The sequence below is a fragment of the Anas platyrhynchos genome, chromosome 12 (assembly GCF_047663525.1).
Source record: "Anas platyrhynchos isolate ZD024472 breed Pekin duck chromosome 12, IASCAAS_PekinDuck_T2T, whole genome shotgun sequence".
NCBI lineage: Eukaryota > Metazoa > Chordata > Aves > Anseriformes > Anatidae > Anas > Anas platyrhynchos.
In genome coordinates, this window is record NC_092598.1 from 12834699 (window position 1) to 12853841 (window position 19143).

General features: G+C 44.2%; 1 protein-coding gene across 1 annotated transcript in view; it reads right to left on the reverse strand.

Annotated features, from left to right (window-relative positions):
- Positions 1-163: 163 nt before the first annotated feature.
- Positions 164-19143, reverse strand: part of GLG1 (golgi glycoprotein 1) — a 64842-nt gene continuing 45862 nt past the window's right edge. The window contains exons 12-26 of the mRNA XM_072044039.1: positions 18115-18252; positions 16707-16793; positions 15601-15663; positions 14814-14927; positions 14339-14427; positions 13336-13453; positions 12225-12317; positions 11535-11672; positions 10371-10494; positions 9885-10027; positions 9549-9650; positions 8907-9014; positions 8188-8308; positions 6261-6367; positions 164-5764 (exon numbers count right to left, since the gene is read on the reverse strand). Of these exons, the coding sequence (XP_071900140.1) occupies positions 5597-5764; positions 6261-6367; positions 8188-8308; positions 8907-9014; positions 9549-9650; positions 9885-10027; positions 10371-10494; positions 11535-11672; positions 12225-12317; positions 13336-13453; positions 14339-14427; positions 14814-14927; positions 15601-15663; positions 16707-16793; positions 18115-18252 (1713 nt within the window). The 3' untranslated portion in view covers positions 164-5596. The remainder of the gene's footprint in view (positions 5765-6260; positions 6368-8187; positions 8309-8906; positions 9015-9548; positions 9651-9884; positions 10028-10370; positions 10495-11534; positions 11673-12224; positions 12318-13335; positions 13454-14338; positions 14428-14813; positions 14928-15600; positions 15664-16706; positions 16794-18114; positions 18253-19143) is intronic.

Here is a 19143-nt window from a genome sequence, read left to right on the forward strand (position 1 = left end):
GGCAAAGGCTGATATTTAGGTTTTTTACACCACCAATAGGGTTCCCCAGGCACCCAAGGGTGCACAGAGGCTTTACCCAAACCCCGTGAGCTCAATGAGCACATTCAGTTCCCGTATAACGCGCCCCAACAGCGCCGACTCAAAAAAATGTGAACACAACAAGTAAAAACCTGCAGACTCTTTTTATTAAATTCTCCCATTTCATCTGTACAGAAAAAATGCACATTATGTTCAGAATCTCAGTAACATCTCAAAATTACACAGCATGAACATGTAAAAAAAAAAAAAAAACAAGGAACGGCCAGGATTTTATACACAGAAAGGAAAACAATTTACAAAAAAAAAAAGTCTTGTTAATGTCACATTTTTTAAAAAAAAAGAAACAAAACCTAAGTTCAAACAGCTTTTGCTGTACAATATGAATTCGTTGGGTCTGTTTTGTACACTATTCGGGGAGGCTTGCAGTATCCCTACACACTACCCGGAGCTCACTACGTGCGCCTGCGTGATCCCCTCTTACCCTCCCCTACCAACACCTCTAATTTCTCTTTTTTTTTTTTTTTCCAGTCCAACACAAACATTAGTCACAGTTTCTGATCACGTCCATTCAGCACAAGTGTCAACGCATAATCTACGGGCGAAAGTCACACCTTTCCCTTTTCCTCTATTTTTAGTATTTCCCAAGCCGACAGCTACACAAGCACTTCTATTTAGTAAATATACCGGGGACGGGGGGGGGGGGATGTGGTGGGATTTCTGGGTGTAACGATCCACCCAGGAGTATCTTTTGCTCTTGATCAGCTACGATATTAAATTCAGATGTTCTGGAAAGAGAGAACAGCGAGCTGCTTCTCCCCAGGATGTGGCAATGGATTATATTATTATTCCTCCCTGTCCCACACAGGCAAGTCTGCAGGTAGCATTCAGGAACCGTTGGGTGGATACGAAGCAGAATCCTAACAGTATAGGATAAAAACAGCTGTACCAATCTAATTCTTGTTTTTGTGTGAGAACTGGGTCCCCTCACACAGTAACTCACTAACGGAGGCGAGCCTGCGGTTTTGGCCCCCGAGGGGAAAGACTGCACAAAGATCAGTACCTGGCAGCTGCTTTTAAGGTTTAAAAGCCCATGCTCAGTAGCGTGTTTTCACACAAACCACCTCTAAAGCTGTTTTGAGTCCGCAGAACGGTATTTTCATAGGGGCGGAAGTGCTCAATGAAATGTCCTGATTCCACACCACGCTCATGCACTCGCGCACACACACCTCAAAACTACCGTTTTTAAACAAAGCTGACAAAGTTAACAAAAAAAAAAAAGTACTACAATCTTCTTGCAACTAAATAATAAAGTTGTGTTTTAACAGAAGTCACCATCCAACTTGAACACACTTCCTCTACAATGTTATCAGATTCAAGTGATCTCTGGCTTATCACATCGCTTCCCCACGGTACCCCCCACGATAAGTTCCCATACTGCTGCATCCTTCGTTCCTCTCCCTTATTTTCATACGATGAGCTTACTGTGGATTCTTTCAGAGCAAGCTTGACTGTATTTGCATGGATCTTTACATGCCAGAATCTGGGTGAAATGCTTACATTTTATTACGGGATTATTTGAGCTCCATCAGGGCTTTTTCAACCCTCTTCAGTGAGGCAGACACAGCTGACGTTACTTCAAGTGCCAGGAATTTTGTTCCTACCCACATCAGTTCCTACAACAGCCTGAACGACAGAAGCAAGGCAGGAGAATCCAATGTTGAAACGAAGCAAAAGGACTTGATTAGACCCACTAGATAACAATAAATAAGATTATTTCTTAAGGTCAATGAGAATGCACACCAACAGGCTAGCTGGAGCACAACAACGAGGTGCACGTTGTGCACAGCCCTCCCTACCCACGTCATTTAAACCCATGCCACCACTCAGAAACACAGCTGAGCCCTCACCTCAGGAGGAAAACTGCCCCTAGCAGCAGCTCTCATCTCAACCAGGAGAAGGAGAAGAGACTCACGTGGCTGCACTGAATCCTGCACCGAGCAGTGAGGGTCAGAGAGAGGAAAGGGCACCCCGAGTCCTACCACACCACCACTTGTGGCTGATCACAGTTATTTCTAGTACTTTCCATGGAATCACTAAGTAAAAAGGCTTCCTTAAAAAACAAGGCAACAGCACAGGTTCATACAGCCATTGATTTCCCTTCCCACAGGGGAAAAATGTTACCTGCAGGCAAGATGTGCTGGCAACAGCACCAGCAGGTTATTTTTGGAAGAGTACTTGTGTGGGTTTCTGTGCTTTCTGAGACCTCTGGATTTTTAGGCATACACATGAATAGGAGGAGAACATTTCCAGATAGGGATTGGTAAATTTCTAGTCAAAGAAAAAAAAAGGAAAAAAAAAAAGCAAATTTGGTCATTAGCAGTGTTAGGAGGCCTGATTTTGAAACATGGGGTATAATGCTTACAGAAAAAATGGCTTAGATCATCTGACAGTGTTACACTATAAAAGGCGGGTCTTCACCCTAACAGCAAGGAAGGACGTCTGAGGGAATCGAGCAGAAATTCACTCAATATCCCACCTGTGCTCCACAGGGGCTCCTGGCACCTCCGCTCGCACTGAACCACGTTCCCTGGAGAGACTCTGCAAGAAACGCCGCCGACTGCAGACCCCTCACGTGGCACCGCAGGTACCTGCACGGGCTTGGGGCTCGCTCCGCCACGGGGACACTTTGCTAAACCATCCCTTCAGCAGATGCTCAGCTCAGGTGAAGGTCCCAGCAGCACGCCACCCAGCAGGAACCGTGCCTGCAGGCAGCCAGGCAAAGAACGCTGCTCCAAAGAGCAGGGGGCACACCGTGGGTGCACTGGCTATGACTAGGCACACATTTCAGGGAAAAGCATCTATTCTAAACCATTTAGGACAGCTCTCTAACAGAGCTGTCTGTTCTAATGATTCTCAAGTGTCACAACAAAACACGTCAGCACAGTCTCCAAAGCCTGCAAGAATAGAGGAAGCTTGGTTCTTGTACCTTAACCTTCTCCAAATTAAAAAGAAAGCAAACAAAAACCAGAAAGCCAGAAAGTAAAGAAGTTACCTGCAGAGCAAAACATGATTTACATTCAGAGCTACAGCTACAAACCTACAATTTTCACTGCAATGCCATTTGGAATTTAGTGGAAGATGCTACTTTTAGACAATAAACCATCTTAATTAGGTATTTCATCAAGCTAACCAGGTTACAAAATGCCTTTTCAGAAGTTATTTAGAAGCTTCAGGAGGTTAAAAATCCTCTGATAGGAATTATGTCTGACAGACATTCAAGAAGCAGGGCTTGTGCCACGCGAGCAAGACTGCACAAAGATTCCACTTCCCTTCCAGGTAGCTCTGCAAACACACCTCGACAGCAGACATTTCAGCACTTGGACTGTCACACCAAACAAACCACTTTTATAAATGCCAAACCATCATTTGTGGTGTTACACACCAGTGCTACCTCGAGAGATGTGACCAAATGTCCCTTTGCTGTTCCAGTTCACCTTTACAGAGGGCCAGCTAAGGTCTACTAGCACCAGGGAACAGGGGTGAGAAAAAATTCAGGTTTCACTTCTGTTCTACCTAAGAACTTCACTGGAATCTATCACGTACACATTCTCTGCTCAGACTTTCTCTACTGCTTGCTTTATGCTCACACTACTTGGAAACAGAAGGGCTCGTGAAAAATTTGCTAGCATAGCAAGTCTAAGAGCGCATCGCTAACAGTTTGCTGTCCATCCTCGGAGTGGGATGAAGGGGCGTTGCGAAAAGCTTCTTTGTACACCTTTTCTAGCACTTCTCAGAGGCAGCAAAAGCCATCACAGTATTTTGTATGCGCCATTCTGTACATGCAGCATCAAGAGAATCAGCTGGTCCACATTCCAGAAGGTCTCAATACCGTCTCCCTGTTCTTCTAGAGACCACTACAGAGAACTGGGAACGTCAGATCTTACCTAGCAGGGCACTAAGTGGGAAAATAAAGTCGTGGTTCAAGCATCAGCCCAAGCTGGACAGGTTCAGGCTCATGATTGTTTTTGCAGCACGCACAGGGGAGCACATCGAAGGGGCTAGTAACGTCCATCCTGCTGTACAGGCTGACTTCGTGAGGTCACCTCTGGGTTTCACCAACATATTCAATCCATCTCCTTGGGTTTTGGCCACTGCACGTGGCTTCTGACCTCCACTCCTCCTCGTGCTCGAGGAAGAAGGATGACGGCAGTGGGCCACAACTACAGGTGCAGCATTCACAAGATACCTGGGCACTCAGGTGTGAGCATCAGGTTCTGGAAGCATAACTATAGAGCTGAAGTGTGCACGCTGATGTTAACTAACAAATGTGCCATTTCCCTTATGGATCCAGACATTTCTGCCTTTCACACAGTACCCGTCACCTTCCCATCCTCTCCTGCGTAGCCTTTTGGACCAGCACCCACATCCTACATCCCAGGAAACACCAGCCACTATCCTTATCAATTGTAGTTGTGGAAAACCTAAAAACACTCTTCAGTGCTACAATACAAACGATCAAGACCTGGACAGGTCAGCTGCAAACCCCTGCACTAGCCCACGAGGAGCTGTTTCACTGGGTACGTCGAGTGATCAGTCGCATCACTGACAAAGCACTGTCCTGCCAGGGTGTCGGTACCGCCGGAGAGAGTTAATTCAGAAGGGGAACAGCTTAGCAGCAGCAAGGTAAAATAAAAGGAGTGTTAACATTTTACTTCATCATCACTAATACCAAGGTTGGCCGAGTTAACTGATCCGGGCACTCGATGCCCTCTGACAGCAGCACTGCACGCTACCGACAGGCTCTACGTGCCTCGTGTCTACACCGTGCCTTTGATCTACCGAAATACAAGTTGTACAGCTCACGTGAGGATTTGATCCTGGTCAGTATTTTATTCTATCTTGCGAGCGGCAGAGGAAGAAAAGGGAGGACATCTTTTCAGCCAAAAAAATCCACAGTAACAAAAGCAGAATATTCACTAGATGACACCAGCGACTGGTGTCCTTAGGTTGTCCAAGACTATGCTCTGAAGATGCTTTACATAAGATGAGCAAGATGTCCAAAACAAGGCCAACTGTGGTGTAAGATGCAATTTACCCTTAAATTTCCTGCCTCGATTTCACCCAGCCACAGAGGATGACTATATTTCAGTATGAACCATTACCTAAATCATGGTTGGTATGCAGATATATGTCTTTCTTTAAAAATTTACTTAAAAACTGCTTGAGCTGCAGGTCATATCAGTCTGATCTGGAGAGTGAAGGCAGTTCCAACAGTACAACAGAGACTTGTCTACAGGCAGGTCAACGAGAGTCTGCTAACAAAGGGATAACAAAAGCTGCTGGCTGGGCTGCCAATGTTGCACACAAACTTTCATAGGATGAAGATGCTGTGGATGAGATCCAGGATGGGAAAACTGAGCCAACACCTGCTGCTGTTCTAATTTTTTTTTTTTTTTTTCAATTCTCCTCTCACGAGAGGGGGTGGGTAGACTATACAGAGGAGGGCTGTACAAAACTGGGCACTGGGCAGGCATTTCTTCAGCAGGCAATCCAGGCTCTACCTGTCCTTGAGCTCTCTTGTCACCCGCTTGGTGATGCGTCCACACATCAGGCCGATCAGGAAGAGTACACAGATGCCAACCGTGATCACAGACAGTATGTAGTTCTTGGACGGAGAGGTCATTACTTGCATGGCAAGGTCAGAAAAGCCTTCCGCTGGGGCAACCTGGGGGCGAGAAGGGAATAAATGAACCGGGCAGCACTTTTTGTACGACTCTCAGCCTCGTTATTTATCAGGGTGAGTGTCTGCTACTGCTGTGGCCTCCCACTGCAGTCAGGTTTGGCTTGATCCCCAAGCAGCAGGCCTGTTGTGTGTCATGGAAAGGAACAACTGCTCAGGAGACAGCTTTACAAGCAGGAAGCTCTGCTGACCCCGTTTCACCACCCCAGACCTTCGCCACAGGAGGCCAAGCCCCGCGTGCACAAAAGAGGCTTTGATTCTGTACCAGCACAAATGCATCCCAGATGTGGAGACAAACACAAATACATGTTACAGAAATATAACGAGGCCTGATTTCTATTTTTTTTCCTGGACTAAAACCTCAAAATGCTAAACTTCATTCAAAGGCAAGAGCTTCTCTAGCATTCAGGTTTTCAGTAAAACAGCTTGCAACAGAAACATCCAGTGCCAAAAACCAAGCGGGTTTTCTGAGCTCTGTCACCTTTGCAGCATAGCTCCACATTTCGATGCGATCGTTGAGGCGTTTCTTGCATTCAGGCTGCAACCTCACACGTTTATCTTCCAGAGCTTCCATTAAGCAGGACATCTCTGTAATGGGCAGAAGATGGTGTTACAAAACAGAAACGGACTTCAACAACATGCTGCGGAAGGGCTGCTGGAGAGGAGCGTTCGAGCATTTTAGTTCTATTAAAGGCTGAGAAATTTGAGATTTTTTTTTGAGAATTTTCACTTCTAAGAAGATTAACATTACATCTTGGAACTGTAGTTCATGCAATTGACGTGACATTTTAGGAAGTTTCATAGATTTGCACCTTCAGCAAGCTGTTCTTTTAATTGTGCCACTATCTTTTAGTAGTCAAAAAGATCAAACTCAGCTCAGCAAAGTCCACAGTGCATCTGTCTCCTTTTGCTTGTTAGGAGTTTCTCTTGGTCACCAAGGACATTTTAGAAAGGTTTCACTTCCTACATTTTCGCAGTCCTTGCAAAGGAAATGGGATCACAACGTTTTGGGTGCCTACAGAGCGGCTTGGCTAATTCACAAGTTCTTTCGTAAGCTCACAGATGAGACACTGGCACAATTTTTTTTGTTGTTTTATACTTCAAATGCCTTATTTGAATAATCCCTAGTGGGATGCTTTCTGCTTTGCAGCAAAGAGTTACTTAATTCATAGCAAACAGGCTGTAAATTTAAACTAACTCCAGACTTTTTCAAACAATTGTCTGCAGTTCAAACATGCAGCGGCAGATCCCTCTCTAGGCTACAGGCTTCTGCATCTCTTCAGTGCAAAAGACATTAGAACACACATCAAAAGAACTCCGACAAAACGGGAAATAAATAAAGGATATCCAGAATTTCAGAAGGGCATCCGGTAACCACCACGAAAGATAACAGTCAGGAAAACATTTCATTGCTATTTTTAATGACCAACTCAGAAAGATGGAAAAGGTCAGGGCTTTTTAACCCAGCAGCTTTTCTTAAAAAGCCATATGTACCAGCCAGCCAGCTAACATAATAGCGGCAACAGTGCAAGAGTTTTGACTTCAAACATGAAGAGAATGGGTTAGGAAATACCAAATAAATTATATTTATTTCAACTGGCTGGAACCTGTTGTAGTCCTAGAGGACTTGAAACAGTTGACGAAATTGCAAAGCCTTAACAGCTAGGTGAACTTAGAAAATAACGATTACCTATCCTCTGTAATATTGGAAAAGAAAAAAGTGATATATTTAAGCAGAGAAGAAAAGTAAGAGGATCAAAGGACTTTGGTTCAATTTTACCTGTCAAACATAGCCAAACAAAGGAAGGAGCCATGGACATACTGACGTGAACAAAGAAGGATCAGGGGGATTGGCTGAGAATAAATCTTGTGAGACCAAACTGATTTGCTTCTGTAAGAGAAGCAGCTTAGTTCCAGTGAAGCTTTTGATACAGTCTAATGTAACGCTCTTATGAGCTTGAGAGCTGTATCCTGTCTGAGGCTGATACAGGCCGGAGATAAGCATCACTGAAAAATTGAGTCCACTTAGTCCAGCCCATGCGTAGTAGGAGCTCGTTTTCAGCAGGATTTAACTGAGCAGGGGTTTTACAAGAGGGTTACGGATCTGGTGTCACACTTTTTTCAGTAATCACATGAACATAAAATATTCTCTTTTAAAATGGCACATAAGGCTGCAAGAACATTACATTAGGATCACGGAACTGATCCTGCCTTGGGCAGGAGGGAGAACCAAAACGTTTCTTGATACACCCCTCAACCAGTGGCATCTACCACCTCTGCAGCAGTTCCACCTCATTACCCACAAAAGACCAGCAGAAATATGTGGTACTTAAGATAATGCTGGCAAGAAAAGGCAGCTTAAGGCCCTGAGGACTCAGAGGTTGCATGAGTAAAGCACGAGTACTTACGGCGCCCTCTCCCCGGTGGAATAGCAGCACAGTGGTGCTTGATGTCTAGGGCACAGGCTGTGTGCAGCACCGGGTCCACAAATATGTCTGCTTTGCTTTCTTTCAGCATGTTGAGCACTTCCTGGGGAGGGAGAAATTACAAATACATCTCAAAAAAAAGGAGAGAACAAAACAGCATAGCTCAGACTGCTCAATGTTTCTGACAGGTGCTCCATTTTTTAAATCTAGGATCATAAAGGCGACACTGTCGCTGGATAAGGGTACAAATGCTGGTTTAGGACGGATTAAATGTTTCTGCTTTTATAGTTACGTTTGCTAAAATTGCCATATTAATCTAAAATGCGAAACCAGTTTTTGCAAGGGCTACTTCAGCTGGAATTGCAGTAAGGTGCCCATGCCACCGGGCTGCTCATACAGCCCTTGAGCCGAGGCAATGCTGAGGCCACGCTCAGTGTTCAGGAAGCGTGCAAGGGAGACACCAACAGCAAACAGATTAGCAACAAGAAACTTTAGCAACTCTAACTAGGAAAGGATCCAAGCCTGGAATTGCCAAGTGAGTGCTGTTAAGGCACAATTTTCACTGGCAAATTGAAATTTCCAGAGCTCTGGCTTCACACTGACTGTAACGTGGCCTGGGCTGTGATCTGGAAAAATACTCGAGCACCAACTTCTGCAGGGACAGGATGCCTTTCAGAGCACGTTCAATTTACTTCCTTTACCTTCTTGCACATTTCAGTTTTTATTTTCAGCAGATTGACTTTCAGACATTCTTCCACCTGCCCGGTCTGCTCCTGAGCTGCTGCTTCTTCAGCACACAAACTGGAAATCTATTTTGAAAAAGGTATTTTAATATGAGAAAGTAGTTCATGACAATCCTGTTTCTTGTAGCACACTGATATCTCAATACATTAGCTCATCAGAGCGTACAGCCAGAGAACACGAGCTACTTTACCCCCAGGAATCCCCTAAGCCAAACGTGAGCTGGCTCATTCAATTCACACACCCTTTGAAACCGAACAGCAAGAAGTCAGTGTTGCTGTACTGAGAGGAAGAGGAGGAGGCAGGGAGGAAAACAGCATCGAAATACTGTTATGGTATGAAATAAGCAATATTTGAGACCTGGCCTATCTAAAGCTATTAGAAGAGAAAGGTCAAAGATCCGACTGTATTCCAGTTAAGGCTGAGAAGACCAGAGAACAACTGCCCACCATCCCTCCCTCCATCTTTTTTTTTTTTTTTTTTTTAAATACTACAGCAAAGCAGTATTTTTCCATAGTGACAAGTACTGATGAGAAGCGACTTTGTAAAACACCAATGGAGTTTCCATCCTAAATAAGCAACTGCTGAGCTACTTTTCCTACCTCATCCGAACAGTGCATCTGGAGCTGGGGATCCAGACGATAATCAAGAGCTGATTCCTGGATTATCACTCTAATTTGGTCCTCGCAGTCTGGAGAGAGACGCTATTAAGCGGAGAAAGTCATTAACCCATTCGATCACCTTTATTATCATAAATCAATCACCTGGCATTTCAACCTATGTATTCTATAACGCTGCATAGGAGCATAAAAACTCATTTACGTGCAGCCTATCGTATATACTGAACACATCACAAGCCCAATTTTAATACGTTGTTCAATGAGAGTTGCACAGCACAATCCTGCAGCACAATCTTTTCATACATCAGCTCTACTCACCTGGTCTGCATATTTCAGCTTCAGGCAGGAGATGACTTGCCCCTCCAGTTCTGTATCATCCTTAGCCCTGTTCAGGATGTTCTGGCAAAATTTCGGTATGTCTGCTTTGCAGGCCTTCCTGAGCACTGGGTTTAAACGGTAATCTAACCAGGAAAGAACACAGAACTTCATTAGATGTCTCAGATCACAGAACGTAACAGTCCAAGAGAGATTTGACAGAAATTTCCTGGATGTCATTCTTTTTCCCATAAATTTAATTTTGGGGATAAAATAGTATGTTCCCACTAATTCATTTTAACTTGTGAGGTAAGCGATGCTTCAGGAGTAAAGCAGACCTAACAACGCGTGCCGACCCTCAAGAACTTGGCGGAAGAAAGTCTGTGTGCACTGACAACTGGGAAAGAAAAAAACGAAGCCAATACTCTTCCAGCCATGCAGAAAATTCAACAGCTCAAAGGGCAGTTAGGCATTTTCAGAGGGGGATACCTGTGTTCTGGGTAATCTGGCGCTTGGTTATCATTTGCTTGCATTTAGGATCCATCACTTCACTGTTCTTGTTTTGCTTCAGACACTGCAGCATATTTTTTGAGTCTGCCTCTGGACAGAAACGCTACAAAGAAAAAAGTCCAAATTTCACCACAAACACTTGAAACAGCAGGAGCTCACAGAGAGCAGAACCACACACCCGAGCTGGAGGCGCACACAGCTCCCTGCTCCCCAGCCCATCTCCAACTAGCCAGAGCAGAGCCACTGTAAATTGGCCATGGGCGTGAATACAAATATCTGTGCTTACAGAGCAAGCACTGAGCCGCACAGTCCTGACTAGCTTTTAGGCTGCAGCTTGTGTTGGTAATATCAAGAGCAATTTGCCTTTGATTTTTTCTTAAGTTACAGCATATCTTTACAAGACATGCCCGTCGTATCAGATCCCATATCAAGCTGCCTTCATTCCCCTTTATTTTAGAAACTGGAAAGGTAATCCGTTAAGTCCAGACGCACTCTGCTGCTCTGCCTAAGTGCTGGCTGGACAAAGTGACGAGAAAATACTTCATTAGTAGCATTCATGGCAAGTTAAGACCACAGATAACCAGCAAGTTGAGAACAGGTCACTGATATTAACTCCATTCATGTCCTGAATGAGATAGCCAAAAGCTAACCAGCTTACCAACAATTCAGACCACATTATTTGTTTCTTCTGTTAGAAACCAATTCTGCAGCTCTAAGGTAAGGCTGGTGCATTTTCTAATCCTTGCTGTTTCAGTGAGGTTACAGGTCTTCCTTTAAAAGCACAGACCTGCCCTGAAGAGCACCAAATTCTCAAGATGTTGAGAATTGCATGCTTGATGAAAATCTGCACACGCCAGGTCAGCAGTGAACCGACGACGTTATTCCTCTCTGTAATCATAACTTCTCAGTGTACAGGCTTTGATCTGATATTTAGAGGACGTAAAACTAAAAGAACCCCAAAGAAACCTTTGCCTGATTCTGAGTCAGGAACCTGATTGCTTTGCATAAAAGCAATTGTGCTTCTGAAACAAACACAGCCATTTTCTAACAAGTCTTTAAGGGAAGTTTAAAACAGATAGTTTAAGACACTAGAAAGGCTCTCCTATCCCGACCTCCCCCCCAGATCAGCACACTATCCATCACCTTGATCATCTGCTTGCAGACTCTCATGAGCGTGTAGTCCAACTCCGGATCCATCATCTCTGTCTCCTGCAGTTTAAACACCTTCTGGTGGCACCGTGTGCTCAGCTGCTTCTTGATTTCTTTCAGGCATTCGATGATCTACAACACAGCGTTACAGGCATGACGGAGGCACCGTGGGCAGGATCGTGCCATATGCTGCTCCAAACCCAGCTACGTGCTCCCCTGCTGGCTCACCATCTTCACCTGACTTGTGCAACTAAGTTTACGATGCTAATATTTACCAAAAAAAGCAATTACCAGGGCTGATCCAAACCACTTGTCTTAAGCTCATCTTTTCCCACAAACTTAATGAAACGAAGGTCACCTGGACCTATTCCAAAACCCCAAACCTCATCTTGTAGATTACACCTAGGCAATATTCAGCAACATTTGCACTAACTGGCAAATAACTAATAGCTTAAAATCAGCATTAACTGAGGGACGCCTTGCTCACAGCACTGCATTCCCTCACTATTAATGCTTGCGAACTCGTAAAAAAAAGTGAAATGCTCCAAAACACTGACAACAGATTTGAGTGATACCAAAATGAAAACCTAAATCTGCATTCAGAGACAAAAAAAAAATGATCTTCACAAGTTTTCCGAAATGAAAGCACAAATTAAAGTGTAAATTATTAATATGATCCATTACCTGAGCATTGCCATAGGGCACATTTTGGCAGTAATTCTTGATGTCACTTTTACAAGCCTCATACAGTTCTGGTTCAAGCCTGATATCCTCGGTCTGCAGGATAAATTACAACACAAACTTTTCACTGGGAATAATAATTAAAAGCTTAAACAGAGTCCTCTACGTACAAAAAGAAAGCAACTGTCCCAACAGGCAGGTTGAATTTAAGGCTCTTAGGGGTAAGAAATGGTGTCAGTGGGAACTCAACTACACAAATCCGTAAGTGAATCAATTTTGTGTGGTGTTGTTTGGTGTTTTTTTTTTTGGTGGTGGTGAGTTTTTTCATTTGTTTTAACACTAGAGAAAGCCATCTCCATTTAAACCAAATTCCAAAGCTAGGAAGTTGTTTTCCCTGCTCCTCCTAAAATAGCATCAACACAAACATCTGAGACAGCTAAAACTTTTCAGGTGAAAGCTAAAGGAAATTTTCATAGCCAACCATCAGTTGGGTGATCTAGAGAATGTGAATGAAGCTCCCTGCTTTTAGTGATGCCCACCACTTAAATTCTTCCACATGAAGGCAAGAGCACTGCCTCTTCTGCTACAGGCCTACGAGAGGTGAAGCTCTGACACCCAAACTACCAGATAAAGCCCTTAAGTTTCTTGCTGTCAGTACTGCAGCAGGAAGCTAAGAGGCAGCCTCGCATACTAGAACAAGCACTATTCCTATTTATCCACTGAGCAACTTCGAGGGGCTAGAGTCAAGGTGATTCATCTGTTCTTGTTGCCTCAGTCTGCAAAATGAAGCTCGTATTATCTCCTGGAGGACTTTAAGGACATCAGCACATTGCTATCGAATGCCCAACATCATCATTTCTAGCTGAAACTCCAATGACCATTCAGCTTGCCTTAGCCTTCATGAGACTATACATAAGGCACTGAAGTAGACAATCAGTATTTTTACTGTGAAGGTCAATTGAGCCTGGATTTGTAAGAGAGGAGCGGAATAAAAATAAATTAGATACATCTTACAAATGAGCTTTTTTTTTTTTCCAGGGTGGACAAGCTAGGAAACTCTGACTAAAAGACCTTGCTAGAAGAGCAGGCAGGCAAGAGTTTCATGCATGTTTACCATCTCCAGCTCCTCAACGCGCAGCTGCTTGCGGCACTTCAGAGACACCCTGTGCTCCTTGGCATCCTGCAAAGTATCGTTGCGCACGGTTGTGCTCAGACAGATCACTACGTCCACCCTGCAGAAAAGAAAAAAAGTTTTTTTTAACCCATGTACTCTCCACTTCGATCAGCCAGCACTGGCGTTGGATCACCACACCAGGGAAATTTACACAGAGGATCTAAACATAAAAGTCCTTCCGGATCTATGGCTACTTCTAGCCTGGGTACAGCTCTGTACAGAGTAACTGATCACGATTAACCCCCTAAATTGGATGGTATCTAATTGGGGTCTAAATCAGCAGGTGCAGTAATATATTCCAAACCCCACCACGCTCCCTGCACAGGGAGACCTCCCCTCAAGTCACTGAGCGCTTGAGAAAAGCCTTACTTAGCCTCAGAAATGCACGATGAAGGTGAATACCTACATGGATGGCACTGCAAACCACCCTTTTGTGTTATGGGAAGGGCATCTCTATCATAAAATGCAAATAGCCTTGCCACCCATGAACAGGACCGACCTTGTGTGTGATTTAGCCTTACATCGCTGGAGAAGGATATTAAAAAACTTCCTCCTGAAATGAACAAGCCAGCTAAAGCAAGTGCAGTGTTTTCCTTTTCCAGCTCAGCAACTGAAACATTGGTAGCCTGTATCTTGGGAGGATGATGGATCTAGCAAGGATATAGAGCATCCTGGGACAAGCAGACCACAAATTGTGATTGCTAGCTATTTTCAGAGCATGAAAAATAATAAAGAGGAAAGCTCATATGCAAGGGTAAAGCAGAAGTACTTTAATAGAGGTAGGCAATGCCTCTACCTTAAGCATCTGCAGGACAGTTACTAAGGAAAAACACAAAAAAATCAGCCTTCAGAGGAAGTCCAATGTTTTCTGTCACATTAAGTATCTTATAACTTTCTTACATATTTATACAGTCAGAATGCTGCTTAGTTAAGTACTACCTACTTTTTTTTGATGTTGGGGCAAAGCTTCAGCACATCCTCCTTGCAAGCCATTTTAAACTTGTACGAGAACCTAAAATCTTTCATTTGAACCTGCAGGAGAGAAAAGAAATTAGAAATGTTGGTCACCTGGAAGAAAAAAAAAAAGTACATGCTGCCTGAAAGGATGCTTGTTGAATCACACAATCAGCAGATGCTCCTGGCCACAACTTATCCACGTGGAAGCAAGGGGAATGAAGAAGCTGGGACCCTGCCTACCGTATGCCAGGCTGGAGGAGGGCCTGGGGATAAACCATCTCCAGAAGTGACCATTTACGACCAGGCATGCAAGTACAGTTGTCTGAACTCACAAAAGCAACTTCAATACAGTTGGAAATCAATCTCAGAAAAGGAAAGGGTTTCATAATTAGCTAATTCCTGTCAACACCCTCAACACACACAGCCAGTTTCCACTGATAGCACAGAAAAGCACTACTCACCAGCTGGAAATGAGTAACTCCGATGGCACATTTTTCGTTCATTTCCTTCTGGTGTTTGTTCTGTATTAGACACTCCATCAGGTCCCCAGAATCAATCTGGTTATCTGCAACCTCCTGAAGGACACACAAAAGGCTTAAAAAAATGAGCTACTCCCTCCAAGTCATGATTTTTTACACTCCTTTAGCCCACTGCGACCAGGAAATAATTGAGAGCAGTGGAATTTACAGTCTCACTCTCATGAGCTTACACTCACCATCAACTGACCACGTAGCACACAAGCATTTATACAGTTCAGAAAAGAATTGTCTCAGACATATGCATGCTTTACACTCATGAGAAAACAATGCAGAGGCTCAATGCCTACATGAAATATTACATTTAGGTGCCTCTACTGCTCTGTAACTACTCAATCCTAGAGCAATGTAAGAAGCTATTTCAGCAATGTGAGCAGCTGCACACAGAGGAGTGGCTGAATGCAGTGCTCGGGGGCAAGGGGAAGGAAAAGCTTAATTTCCAATCTACTGTGAAGAGTAACTTTAAAATTGCCCTGTAATTGGAAATCTTCCATCTCCAGCTTTTGTGCTGGGGCTGACAACAGCAAAAGTACCACATGGAGCTAAGAATTCCTGTGTTGGTCCCCCCCCAGCCCCCATCAAAGACTTCTGTAACTGCTTACTTCTGATTTTACCTCTGGAGAGCAGAAAGTACGCCAAGAACTAATAATACAACCTCTAACCTTTCCCTCAGTGCTCTTTCCCAAAGATATTCAGACTGCTAAGCACTCACGTGACAGAAGGTCTGGATAATAGGCTCGCACGCTCTCATCAACAAGGCTTCGATTTGAATGTCCTGCAGAAAAAAATACACTATTTCATTTTCACAGTAAATGGACAAGGAAAAAACTGAAAAAAAAAACTGTCACAAGTTAACTGGAGCCAGTGTAGAGGGCCTTTGTTCAGCTGCAATTCAGCCAGCTCCACCCTTCAGTTCTGGAAATGCTGAAGTTCACTGCTGCCAGCAATGTGGCAAACGCACGACAAGCCTTCCAGACTAAGGGACAAGCTTGGCCTCCACAGATTCAAAACTCACTGCTTGGATAATTTAGTCTGTCTCCTCCAAATCGGATACTGCAGCACCAGAAGGCACCCTACACTCGGGTAGGAGTTAAAAATTAATGGTAGTTCTGAGCAAACCATTTTGTAACGCTGGAAGGAAGTGTCCCCTAGGGCACAGTGTTGACTGAAGAGGTACAGGGAACAATTTGGTGCAAGACAGTCAAACACGCAGCTTCCGAAAGCAAACAAAGCTGCTGACCTCACTGAAAAACCCTACACGACACACCTGGTAGTTATTTCCTGCAAAATATTTGGGACCCAGGGGGAAGTTGCAACATGGTACTCAAAATTACTTGCAAGTAGAACAAAAAATGAAATCCCAGAAATGTTTTCCTCACCCCTGGAAGTGTTTAAGGCCAGGTCGGACAGAGCTTTGAGCAACCTGGTCTAGTGGAAGGTGTCTCTGTGCATGGCAGGGGGTTGGAACTGGCTGAGCTTTAAGGTCCCTTCCAACCCAAACCATTCTATGATATTTTGACTTGTACTAAAGGCGACTGGGTTACCTGCTCGAGACATCCTAGCTTCAGTGCCACAAGCTACCATAGGCTGGTGATGGCATTTCTCCTGCTTACAATCCTTAACTGCTGTTCCATTCTCTTCCTCAAGAACCTCACATGAAAACTAACACTGTACAGGGTAAAAGAGATGGCCTCTGCTTAATCTCAGAAATGTGCATTTCTGCAGCTACCTTTATTTATTTTTTTAATAGTGTCAAAATGATATTTTTAACTAGACGTGCTCAACTCTCTCCTGAATTGCAGGCTGGAAACTGCTCACCTCAGACTCCAGCTCAGTAAGGTTTCCCACTATGTCTCTGCAATCAGACACCAAGTCGTCAAGATGGTCCTGAAGGCATTCCAGCTCCTATTAAAACAGACATTTCAGCGTGTGGTCTGAGAAACCAAGTTCAAAATTCAGGCTTGAAAGTGCAACACATAAAAAACTGCCTTCCTTTTCATAAAGTCTTAAATCTCATTTAATGCTGCCCCTGCGACTGGCACTCATAGTTCAGGCTCCTAAATGCTCAGCACCATCTTCTTTCCTACCTTTGCCTTTTACAGTATCATTTGGTGAAAAGAATCAGCAGTCCTGCAGCTTTACTTGCACAATAAATGGAGGATTACAGGCAATATCCCCAGAATCTGCACTCTGGCAGCAAGTGTTAGAACCGAAATGCTGTCAATACGCTGATCTTTCATTTCTCAAGGAGAAGCCTCCCAAAATAGCATATTATGTGAAAGCAGTTAAACAGTTGCTTTGAGCCACTATCGGTATTTTCTTTTTGATTAGTAACAGTTCTGAATACGGGGAACATGGTATTTTTCTATCTGATAACAACATATTCGCTTAAAAACCACGTTTTTTTCTATTCAAATGAATAACATGCCAAAAATTTTTCTTAAGTTGTACAGTTTTTGCATGTTGCACAAACACACCAGTTTGAATTCCCCAGACTCGGTGCTGCTGGATTTTGTTTAGGTTTTGCTTTGTTTTACAGGGCAGCGGGTATGTGCAGAGAGTGACTGAGAGCACCGGTCTAAAACGTTGCCGCAGTTCTCAGAAGCCGCACGAAGCACTTTCACTTCTGGAATATCACATTTAGTTTGCCCTTTGCATAACCTTAATGAGGAGTTAATTACCCAAACTTCCAGTCTGCAATAGACACTTCAAAAAGTCAATGGTGTATGCTCTGCTGCATCTGCTGGCGAATGGCTCCTTCCCTACAGCTATGCTAGGGCACAGCAATTTAACATGAAAGTATTTGTTGAAACTTTGTTAAAGAGCAGCAGATGTTAGCTCAGCTCTCTATAAACACAGGAAGCATGTCAGTATTTGCCAAATGGGAACGGGATAAAGTTTATGTGGGAAATGTCAAGCTCGTAATAGAGTATTACAAATAAGAGTCAGGGTGGGGTTGCTACAATGAAGTCCTTCTCGTTAGCTGTCCCCTTTCCCCATCTCATTCCTCTCACGTCGCTGCAGCCGTGCTGTCGGTGCAAAGCTTCTTCAGACGCCCTCAGTCTCAGCCTAGTGTAGTTTATGTTTCAAACTGCATGCATTTTTAATATAATCTGGGCTATAAAGGGACAACCAGCTACGAGATGTTCCTTTATCCCGCCCTCCTCGTGCCCTTCCCACCCTCCCGGCTCTGAAGACGAGGCCGCAGCCGTGCCGTGCACAGTACCTGCCCTGTCTCTGTCTTTTCGCTGCACCACTTCCCCAGGTCTATCATGCACTTGTCCTGCAGGGCTGGGTCCAGCTTCACGTCCATGGCCCGCTGGTGGAGGATGCGCTGTACCTCCGCTCGGCACTCCCGCGATAGCTGCAGAGGGGGCAAAGAGCATTTAGCACACGGGGTCTCCAAACGTGTACAGGACACTGCCGGGTGATTTAATTGGAATGACCACAAAATGCCCGGCCATCCGCACTCCCAGGAGTCCTCCAGTGCTCAGCACGAGCCTGCTGGGGCCCGCATGAGCCATCAGCCTCTGGGAGTTTGGAGTTTTGTCACGCCTTTCTTGCCATCAAAGGAAATTCAAAAGCAAGAGAAGGTTTAAGATGTCAAAGCAGCAAAGGTCCCTAGATTATCTGTTGCATCTCCTCTTCATTCAAAGCTGCAGGCTGCTTAGGGAGAAGAAAGCCAGAATGGTTTTTGGTCCTCAAGACCAAAAAGGGAAGCCCAGCACAAGGCAGCGTAGTCCAGCTACAAATTCCTTTCAGCAATCCCCACTGCGGCATTACAGAGCCAGCAATTGTCAAACATTGTCGAAGCTGAGGAACAGACTAACTGTAGAAAATTCAAGGGATACTGCTGTGGTGCTTGCCAGACCTCAAGTGCACCGGTCAAAGCTTAAAACGTTACACACAACTTCCAGGGCTTTGGATCTTAGCTGGCATTTCACAGACAGCACCGCAGAAAGTAGAGATACAACCTCTAATGAGCTTGCTTTCAAACACTAAATTTCAAAATGACAGCTGCTCCCTTGGCCTACTTTCTAAAAGAAAAATACATTTAACAGCCTTTTCTCTCTGATATTATTTGCAGGGTGGCTATTGATTTCTTTGGTCAGCACTAATATAAAATGGAATTAAAAAGTCTCTACTCAGCACGCTAAGCAAGTGCATTAAAAAATATTCCTACAAGTGAGACGCTTTCAATCAATACTTGACCTCTGCCACAACAGACCTTTTACACCAAACTGTAGAAATTAAT